This window comes from Lolium rigidum, chromosome 3, assembly GCF_022539505.1.
Source record: "Lolium rigidum isolate FL_2022 chromosome 3, APGP_CSIRO_Lrig_0.1, whole genome shotgun sequence".
NCBI classification, from domain to species: domain Eukaryota; kingdom Viridiplantae; phylum Streptophyta; class Magnoliopsida; order Poales; family Poaceae; genus Lolium; species Lolium rigidum.
This window is the reverse complement of record NC_061510.1, coordinates 115,936,046-115,946,807: the sequence shown is the minus strand read 5'-3', so window position 1 is coordinate 115,946,807 and position 10,762 is coordinate 115,936,046. Positions and strand designations below refer to the sequence as shown.

The following is a 10,762-nucleotide window of genomic DNA, read 5'->3' as shown; positions in this document are numbered from 1 at the left end:
TATGGTATATGAGTAGATCACCATCTGATATATCTGCTGCCTTGTACTCTGTAATTCAGCAAGATGTTTGAAAGTTAGAAAGATTCTCTTCCCCATCTCCAGCAACGGCTTCAGTTCTTGAAACAGCTTCAGTAACACAACACATACTGAGTATATCACATAGATGGAGCTTCCTGCCAAATTGTTTTTGAATCTGCAGACATCACAAATCAACTGCAGGCCATGCCACTGAACCGGTCATTGTTCTGCACTACAACTACAAGCTACAGAGTACCAAGGAAATTCCCGTGATGTTGCTACTTACAGGGAGGGAGGAAGATTGCGGATAACTTGCGGCCGATGGGTTGGTGCTGGAGATCACCATGGAGCAGCGGCCGCTCGAAGCACATGCGGCAGTGCTCAATCGAGGCTCAGAGCGACCACAACGGTGGCGACGAGCTTCAGCACGCTAGACAGTGCCACGGAGCATCAACCGCCCAGAGAATCTGCGGTGGTGCTCAATCGAGGCTCCAGGTTTGCAGCGAGGTATGGCTTTGACCTAAGGCGGCGATGCTTCCGTCCGCCGCCGATGAGGGACCCTAACATCGTGACAGTGAGGGGAAAATGTTCAGTGCCAGAGAGAGGAGTCATCACGTGCGACCAGACCAGAAGGGTGTTCGATGAAGGGGGTCTGACTGGACCAGTCCACGTGGACAAAACCACCTAGCAAAACAGCCATCAGGACCTGAGGGGGTTAGTTGACCGGTATTGCATACTTAAGGGGTTATGTGTCCCAATTAATAGTTAGGGGGGGTTAGCGTTCCAAACTCAATAATTAGGGGGTTTATATGGACTTCTTTCCAAAAATTACTGGTCCGATACGAGCCAAGATGATGCAGGAAACCAAACCCGCCCCAAACTATGCATTGCTGAGCCAAAACTCAATATCTGTTCACAGAAAATATAGCTATCGCGCGGCGCGCGCTATCTAGCAGACACTCCTGTGCATCATCTCGTTGTACTGCAGCCAGGAGATCTGTCGCTGCAGCTTCATCTGCGCGTAGAACTTGGCGATGAACTCGTCCGCCTTCACGTCCACCCCGGCGTCCTCGCCGCCCTCCGCCGCGTCCCCGCAGCTGGCCTCCATCATCGCCCGCTCGAGCAGCCGGTCATCCTCGACGCCGCACTCGCTCAGCTCGGCATCGTCGTAGTAGTCCCCGGAGCAGCCCTCTTCGCCCTTCTCCCGGGCGTCGCAGAAGAAGTAGCGGTCCTCGCCGTAGCGCGCGGGTGTGTCAGGGACGGCGGTGGCGATGCAGGGGATGAAGCGGAGCACGCGCGCGGAGGGAGTGCGGAACCGGAACGCGGGCGTCTCGTCGATGGAGAACTCGCGCTCGCCGTACCGGAGCCGGTCGTTGCGCCTACCGTGGAAGCCGAGGCCGCTGCGGCGTGTTAAAGTAGGGTTTGGTAGGGTATTGCACAGCACCCAATAGGGCCGGCCTCTCTCATATATATATGGGTAGATCGTACAAATACAGAGATTACATGGATACGTATTATACAGGTATCTACAAAGTACATTGTCTATCACCCTCCCTCAATCTCAACCTTCCCATGAATGTTGAGATTGCGCTTACAAGAAGTAAACAGCGGTAGCGGGAGAGGCTTGGTGAAGATATCGGCTAGCTGATCCTTGGAGGAGATGAAGCGTATCCGAAGCAACTTCTTAGCTACCCTTTCTCTCGACAAAGTGGAAATCCACCTCTATATGCTTTGTGCGAGCATGAAACACCGGGTTAGCTGAAAGAAACGTTGCTCCAATATTGTCACACCATAGTATAGGTGGGTGACGTTGAGAGACTCCAAGTTCACCAAGTAAGGCCTCGTATCCATATTAATTCAGCAGTAGCATTAGCAAGAGCTTTGTATTCAGACTACGTGCTAGATCGAGAAACCGTGGCCTGTTTCCTAGCACTCCGAGCAACCAGATTACCACCATAGAAGATGGCATACCCCCCGTAGATCTTCTGTCATCGGGATCTGCTCGCCCGGTCAGCATCGGAGAAAGCGGACGAAGGCTCGGATCACCGGATGGTGGGCGAAGAAGTAGACCGGTAGTCAAAGTAGCTTTGACATAACGGAGTATGCGCTTCACTGCCGACCAATGGGAACAACGAGGAGCATGTAAGTACTCGACACACCTTGTTCACCACAAAGGACAAGTCGAGCCGTGTCATAGTGAGATACTCGTAGTCCTCCAACGATCTCTGCGATATTTGGTGGAATCCTCGGGAGATAGTAGTGTACCATCGGTAGCGAAAAGTCGATCGAGAGGATGCCATAGGAGTAGAGACTGGAGCACACTTAGTCATCCCGGCCACGTCTGTAAGAGGTCCAGAGGCATACTTGCGTTGATTCAGCAAAAAATCACGCCCCAAAGTATGAACTTCAACACCAAGGAAGTAATGGAGAGGACCAAGATCTTTGAGAGCAAAAATAGTACCAAGCTGACGAACCAGATGATCAGTAGCTGTGGAGGAAGAACTGACCACAATAATATCATCCACATAAACAAGCGAGATAAATGGTAGTACCCGGCGGCGCGTAGATGAACAGCGACGTATCGGCGAGTGGATGGTGTAAAGCCAATGTCACCAAGAACAGAACTCAATCTAGTGTGCCGGGCACGGGGAGCTTGTTTCAACCCGTAGAGGGCCTTATGAAGTCGGCATAGGTGACTCGGAGTATGTAGGATCCTCAAATCCGAGGAGGTCGACGCATAAACACTTCCTCCTCAAGAACACCGTGGAGAAAAGCATTTTGTATATCCAGTTGACGAAGGTGCCGGCCATGAGAGAGAGCCATAGACAGTAATAAGCGAATAGTAGCGAGGTTTGACAACGGGACTGAAAGTATCCTCATAGTCCAATCCATACCGTTGTTTGAACCCCTTAGCAACAAGACGTGCCTTGTATCTCTCAATGGAACAATCGGCCTTCTTTTTAATCTTGAACACCCACTTGCAGTCAATAATATTGACACCAGAACGAGGAGGAACAAGACGCCAGGTACGATTGTTCTGAAGAGCGGTAAATTCAGTCTCCATTGCAGTGCGCCAATGTGGAGAGGAAAGAGCGGCTCGATAGTCTGTGGGTTCTGTATGCAGTAGAGATGGATCATCAGTGCGAGTAGCTGCCCAGGCAATCGTCCCATCGGTGCGTTGTTTGGGCTGACGAACACCGCGTTGAAGCCTGGTAGTGGGACCAAGACGAGGAGCGAGCAGGAGCTGGCTCGCGAGGATCGACAGGGCGTCGAAGAGGCATCGGTGGTCGATGACGCGAGTAGATGGGGAGGCCGGCGGATGGCCCGGTAGGGGTGGGCGACACGGAGCGAGCAGCCGCTCCGAGCGACGGCGTAGACGGGCTGCGGTCGGCCGCGACCGGGCAAGGAGCAACTGGCGGCACGGGTTGGCGAAGACGGGCCAACGTCGAGGGACCCGGCTGCATGGGGGTCAGCCGCGCCATGCAGCAGTGCACCATCAGGTGCATGATCGACGTGATCGTCGAGTAGCTCAAGTCGAGCGCCTCGGCCATGTCCTGCACCATGGTTAGCAAACAGTGTAGGGGAGTATGCAGCATCAACAAATTGGTCAGAATGTAAGGGAATAGTGGATGATGTCGGTGCAGTATGTGTAGAGGCAAGTTGAGAGAAGGGAAAGACCGTTTCATCAAACACGACATCACGAGAGATGTAGACTCGATTGGTAGGAATATGTAAGCATTTGTAACCTTTGTGCATGGAGCTATAACCAAGAAACACGCACTGTTTGGATCGAAACTCAAGTTTCCGATTATTGTAGGGACGAAGATGGGGCCAACATGCGCACCCAAAAACCTTGAGAAAGGTGTAGTCAGGGGTTTCACCTAGAAGGCGTTCAAGTGGAGTCTGCATGCTAATGACGCGTGTAGGTAGACGATTGATGAGAAAGCATGCTGTGGAGAATGCATCACTCCAAAAACGAAAAGGAGCTGAGGCATGTGCTAACAAGGTTAAGCCAGTCTCAACAATATGACGATGTTTTCGTTCAGCGAGTACCATTTTGTTGGCTAGTATGAGGACATGAGACACGATGAGAAACACCAATGTCGGAAAAGAATTTGTTGAGCTTAAGGTACTCACCTCCCCGATCACTCTGAACATGGATAATTTTTCTACTTAACAAGCGCTCAACGTGTTGTTGGAATTGAAGGAAAATGTGAAACACATCAGATTTATGCTTAAGAAGATAAAACCATGTAAAGCGACTATAAGCATCAATAAAACTGACATAATACTTGTGTCCACTAACAGAAGTTTGGGCAGGACCCCAAACATCCGAATAAATAATCTCAAGAGGTGCGGTAGCAACACGACTCGATACGAGGAATGGTAATTGATGACTCTTGCCCCGTTGACAGGCATCACACACTACATTTTTATTGACTGACGACGATGGAAGCTCATGACGATGTAAGACATGCTGAACAATAGGAGTGGCTGGATGACCTAAACGCGAATGCCACCGATCTCGTGACACCACGACACCTGCTGAACACTTGTTTCACGGACTCGAAGTTGAGATTATAGAGACCTCCACGAAGCCCTCCTCTAAGCAGAACCTCCTCGTAGCCCGATCCTTAACAAGAAAATACCATGGGTGAAACTCAAAGTAAACATTATTGTCATAGGCAAATTTTTTGACGAGATAAGAGATTCTTTGTAACTGACGGAACATGAAGAATGTTTGAGAGATGTAAAGAGTTGGATGGTGTATGAATGATAGACTGACCAATATGTGTAATGCGCATACCTGAGCCATTGGCAGTTTGGACATTGTCCTTGCCATGGTACTGTTCCCTCATAGTAAGCTTGTTGAGGTCGTTGGTGATGTGATCCGTCGCGCCGGTGTCAGCATACCAGCTGGGATCAATCGGGTAGGAGGACGTAGCGCCATTGTTGGTGGCAGCAGTGTAGGCACCACCGGTTGGCGGCTTGAAGACGGAGATTTGCCGGTCCATGTTGCGGCCATCGTTGCCAATACCCAGAAAATTGGCCTGGAACCGTTTGAAGCAGCAGGAGGCAACATGACCCAGCTTCCCACATATCTGGCATTGAGGCCTGTTGCCATTCGCAGGGGCAGGGGTAAGCGCCTGTGGACGGACAGGAGGCGGGGGACCGGTGCGACCGGCAGGGGGCGGAGCAGCGCGACTTCCTCCAGGACCCTGGCGCGACGAGTAGTTGGCCGCGTGGTGGACGTCGACACGAAGCTCGGCACGCCGATTCTCAGCACGCTGCTCGGCATTCAGCATCTGGGCATAAACATCACGCATTGGCATGGGATCATTGATCGGACGAGCACCAATGCGATCAGCCAACGCATCGTAGTCGGCCGTCAAGCCCGCCAAGGAGGTAGGAGTTGAACTCTTCAGGTCGGAGGGGCTGTCCAACGGAGGCCATAGTATCGGCGAGTGCCTTGACCTCAGAGAAGTAGGCATTGGCAGACTTGTCCAACTTCTTGCACTTGGAGAGGGCAGTGCGGAGCTGCATGACACGCGAGGTAGACTGCGTAGCATAACTCACCTCGAGCGTCTCCCAGGCCTCTTGCGACGTAGCAGCGAGCATGACCATCCCAATCACTCCTTCGGTAAGGGAGGAGACGATGGCGGATAGGATCGCCTGGTCTTGCTGATGCCAAGCACCATACGAGAGGGTTGGGGACGGTAGCCGGCTCCTTGGCCACGGTATTTGCGATCTCAGCGTCGGGGCAGGGGAGTGTGCCGTCGACGAACCCGTAGATGAGGTTACTCCGAAGGATCGGAACGATCTGAGTGCGCCAGTAGAGGTAATTCTCGGCAGTGAGCCGGATGGTGATGGCGTTGTTGATGACGATGGGCGTGGTAGGTATCCGCGACGCCATGGTCGCCTTCCCGCTGTCTGGACAGCCCGGCGGAACCGGAGCCCGATCCGCCGGAGAGGAAGGAGGACGCGGTCGTGGAGAGAGACCCGGTGGTGTTGGGGGCCATCACAGGTGTGAAGAGGAGTAGGCGGCGGCGCTACGGGCGACGACGCGAAAAACGATCGAGATCGATCTCGAGTTGTAGGCGGAAGCGTACGGCGGCGGCGGATCAATTCCTCCGCTCTCGATACCATGTTAAAGTAGGGTTTGGTAGGGTATTGCACAGCACCCAATAGGGCCGGCCTCTCTCATATATATATGGGTAGATCGTACAAATACAGAGATTACATGGATACGTATTATACAGGTATCTACAAAGTACATTGTCTATCACGGCGCAGGGTCTTGAGCAGGCGGAGGCTGCGCGCCGCGCTCCCCTTCCGAGCCCAGAGCACCGCCAGGCGCAGCAGCCGCCACGCCTTGCCGCCGATCGACGCCTTCCTCAACGACTTGGGCGTCGCCATTGTTGTCATGGTGTCCGCCGGAATGCAGCAAAGCGATCGCAAGGCCTGCGTCGCCGTAGCCCGTAGCTGCTCGACTGATTGCTTGCTCTGCTCTTTCGCTTTTGCTAAGGAAAGGGTTTGTTCGGTAAGAGAGTTGGTGATGAGATGAGTGGGCAGAGTGCTGCATATATAGGGAGCTGGGATTGATGCTGTGCATGTGTCGTGAGGCGAGAACGCGACGGAGTTACTTGCATCTTTGCTTGGCAGTTGGCCGGAAAAGCTAGACATAAGCTGGAGCACCAGCAGTCGATGATTGCGGGCGTGGCGTGTGGGGCTCGCGCGCGCCACCACGTAATGCGGCGCCTCATCGGCCGGATGGACGCCAAGGAATGCGCGTCGCGTCTCTGCAACGTGGGGTCCGTCTCCTATGTCGCTCGCCGCCGCATCTTCGTCCTGCGGCTTGACAGTCCACGGTTTTCCCAACACGCTTTACCCCGGGGCGTTTTGTTTTGCCTGCCAAGTTCGTCGCTCTTTCAAATCGTGCTCCCAGCCTAGGTACACAGCAGCACTGACAGCTGACTGTGAAGAGTCTAGGTCGAAATTTGCTTTTGCTCTCCTTCATCTGTAGTATCTTGTACTTCTCCCTGCGCTTTCTTGATCTGTATCTTGTGCTTTTCCGGACCAAGGCAGCTTGCTCGCGCGCGCTATAACATCAGAAAACGATTTCTTTTACTTGCCACTCTACCGGTTTATCTTGCTTCTCACATGAAACATTCGCTCCTTGATTATGATGTTACGCAATTACTTGGATCGTCAACGGGGAACATGGCTTGCTTAATTTAATGTGTGAACCGCGTAGACGCGTTGGACAAAGAACTGAAATATTGACCAGGAGCCAGGGAGGGCAGCAACATCGATCAAATAATTTTTTGACTGCCAACTCTCCAAAAGCTAGAATAAAGAAAGGTGGATAGGTGTTAAAGGACTTTGTTAAAATTAGTGTCGATGCATCATTTGATGTTGATCTGCTACGGGGCACAACACGAGTGAGTGGTAATCCGTGGCAGTTTTGGTAATTTTGTAGCAGCCATGAATTCTAAATTTGAGCATGTTCATGATGCAATATCAACGGAGGCGCACACGATGAAGGAATGACTTATCCTTGCACAATCCGTTGGATGCAACCGGATCATACTTGAGTTAGACTGCCTTGAAGTAATTAATATCATGAGGGAGGGAGAAAACTTTCTCGACATTGTGGCAATAGTTATTGACGATTGCTACTATTTGGTTAGTGATTTTTCGATAGTTATCTCTGAACACTCTTACCGTAAAGCGAATCGTGTAGCTCACGGGTTAGCTATGGTAGCTAGGGGATCAATGGAGCAAGTTTGGCCCATGATCCCTCGGATTTTCTTTTTTTGCATGTATTAGATGACATAACCTCTATTTTGAATGAATAAAGTGAGCTTAAGGTGTCAAAAGAACCCCGAAGTAACATCATAATATCTACCGGCAGTATTCGAGGTCCAGGTCCACCTCGCGTGGCACCTATATGCGACTCCAATAGATCCAGCGTACTATGAAGGTAGAAAATAGTACGTGGTAGAGATATAAAACACAATTGACACCATAGTATAAACTATGTTTCCTGTCAGCATGACGAGACTATAAACACTTATTTTTCCAGTGAAAATTTGTTAGATCTATGTGATCGGTCATCCAAATAGGTTCTAACTTATACCATCCACGTAGCGTTGCTATTTTTTTCTTCGAAATGGGGATTAAAACCCCGGCTTCTGCATCATGATGATGCGCACAGACTTTTTTTACGCATCGCCCAGAATTGATACAAGAATCAACCAGCGAAAGAAATAAAAACTTATCCTCGGCGCGCCAGCTCGAACGTGCGCCGACAGTAGTACCCTAAAAACACGTGCGTCGGCGGTAGTTAGCACCGGCACATGCCCAGTTTAGAGCGCCGGTGGTAACTCGTGCGGATATAGGCCTTTTTCTAGTAGTGTACTAATAGTTGCATCTCATAAACAAAAGGATCGACCATAGGATAATTATAGATATGACCATATCATGTTGGAAAGTTTATATGGTTCTAATTATGTAGCATGCCATGTGCGCTTTGGGGATTTGGAAATGTCGTAATGCCCTGATCTTTGAAGGCAAACAACCATCTATGAAGGCGTGCAAAGCAGTTTTTAAATATGATCTAGAGCTCATTAAGCACACGGTTAAGCTTGTGCACAGATCTTCTATAGCCACCTGGTTGGAGTCTTCTTAGTCTTTTGGTTTTTTGTTTATCTCTAGTTTTCTTTTAGCTTGGTTGTTTGGGGTACTCCTCTATACCCCTCTCTGTATATACCATGTAAATACCCGTTTTGCCTTTTTTCTGGGCTTTTATATATACAAATCACACCGGGCAAAAAAATTTATCTAGCATATATAGAGATCAAGCTAGTGCCACAAACCAATAGTCATGAGGTAAAATACTCCATCATTCTCATCATGGAGTTTTTGTCTTTATTTTCTGTGTTTCTTTTATGGTGGCTGTCACCTTTGAAAGTCCCGGTGTCAAATCAAATTCTACACCTGGAAGTTTGAATCCAGGCAATCGGACGCTCGAGAATACGGGACCCACCATGGTACGTGTACCTAGATTAGGTGTGTCGTGGGCCCTCCTTGATCTTCTGGTGAGCTCCTTGGTCGCCCACTCTTCTTCCTTCTGAAAAACTATGGCCAAAATCATGGATCCATTTAGTTTCGAGAGGCTTCTAAGAGCATCTCCAATAGATGATGTAAACGTAAAATAACCGATGTTTACATTTTGGCCCAAACAAACAACTCTAGCAGATGACGTAGATGTAAAAAAGGGCCCATTTTTTTTTACATGGTGATGAAAATTATGTGTCACGCCGTGCAAATAGGTGATGTATCATAAAAAAGGGTCACGCGAAGACACCAACTATCACTTTATCTTTTCCTCCTATCTTCCCCACGCGACCGGAGTGCCTACGTCCGGCCAAATTCCGGGGATGGCCGCCCTCCCTACCGCCACCGTCCATGCAGCCATTGTCGCCCAATTCCCGCCGCCGTTCCTACCATCATAATAACATAGCTAAGATCTATTACATGCAGATGTAAGGTAACTGAGGGATTCCGTGCTCATACCCTTGAAGACCAAAATCGTTACATTCCGAACGAATGTTGTTGGTGAAGATGTATAGTGACGCTGATCTTAGGATCGACTAGAAGTAGAAGAGTTGAAGTGATCCAAGTGTCGCACCTCTGCAGTTCTACACACATATGGTGTATAGATGTTCTCCGGGCTCCGGTCCAACGAAGCAACATAAGAAGAGGATTCTGACCGAGATTCCAACAACACGATAGCGTGCGTATGGTGGAGAGGTCTCACCCCGTATGCACGTTCCAATTTGTGAACCACATGTTAAGGAGATAGAGAGGAGAGAAGGAAAAATCCAAGGGGATGAATGGGGCCACCTCCTTGTTCGCCGCCGCCCTAGAGGGTTAGGGTTTGTGGTTGGATGGCCCACCATGGGCCGCCGGCCTACCCTTTCCCCTTGGGGTTTGGCCGCCTCCTTCATGGGATGCCCAATGGTGGCCCATTTAGGGGTTTCCTATATTTAATTAATTTTTATTGTTTAATTCAATTAATTAAATAATAAAATATATTATTAACTCTCCGAACAATTCATAGACTCCGTACCTCTCCGAGACAATTCCGGTGTTTTCTCTTATTACTCCAACACCCCGAATAAATCTCTAAGTGTCGTATACCCTTAAGTGTGTCGCCTTACGGGTTCGGGAATGCGCAGACATGATCGAGACATCTCTCTGATCAATGACGACCAAGTGGTTCTGGAAAACTATAACGGTCCCTACGTTTTTCAAGAATAATATTTATTGTTTGAACCTCAACGTTGAGTTCTGTTCCCTTTGTCATACGATACCTAGTTTGTTTGAGAGTTGATGTTCGGTATTCTACCTAGTTCGATCTCGTTACCAACAAATATATTCAGCTCGTTCTTGTGATATCATATCCTCGTGTCCTAGTCACACGCTTGCAAGATTCGTAGATATAATATCACCAAGTGGGCTCAGTGTATCAATCCGTCACACGGATGGGCAAATCCCGCTCTTGACATACGCCTGAACCCATCCCTTTGGAGGACATGCTTGAGGTCATCTCTAACTCAGGTGTTGGTGTTCCTGGACGCGGTGGTGGTGCCATGAGGATGTGCAATGGGACCTCTCCTCCGACAATAGCCTGCAGTCCTCACCTTCGGGCGCCTCGACCGGCGAGAGGAGGGCCTTG

At 49.9% G+C, this 10,762-nt stretch overlaps 1 protein-coding gene across 1 annotated transcript; it reads right to left on the bottom strand.

The window, feature by feature from the left end:
• Window positions 1-899: 899 nt before the first annotated feature.
• On the bottom strand, window positions 900-6,611 carry LOC124698057. Its single transcript, XM_047230580.1, has 3 exons — window positions 6,306-6,611; window positions 1,919-1,937; window positions 900-1,418 (listed from the first exon to the last, which is right to left on the bottom strand). The coding sequence occupies exons 1-3, from the start codon at window positions 6,442-6,444 to the stop codon at window positions 968-970; spliced, it is 609 nt and encodes a 202-aa protein (XP_047086536.1). The 5' UTR covers window positions 6,445-6,611; the 3' UTR covers window positions 900-967.
• Between the last annotated feature and the right edge of the window lie 4,151 nt (window positions 6,612-10,762).

Excerpts from the sequence above, each read along its gene's own strand:
- LOC124698057 (XM_047230580.1), bottom strand. The coding sequence starts at position 6,444 with ATGACAACAATGGCGACGCCCAAGTCGTTGAGGAAGGCGTCGATCGGC.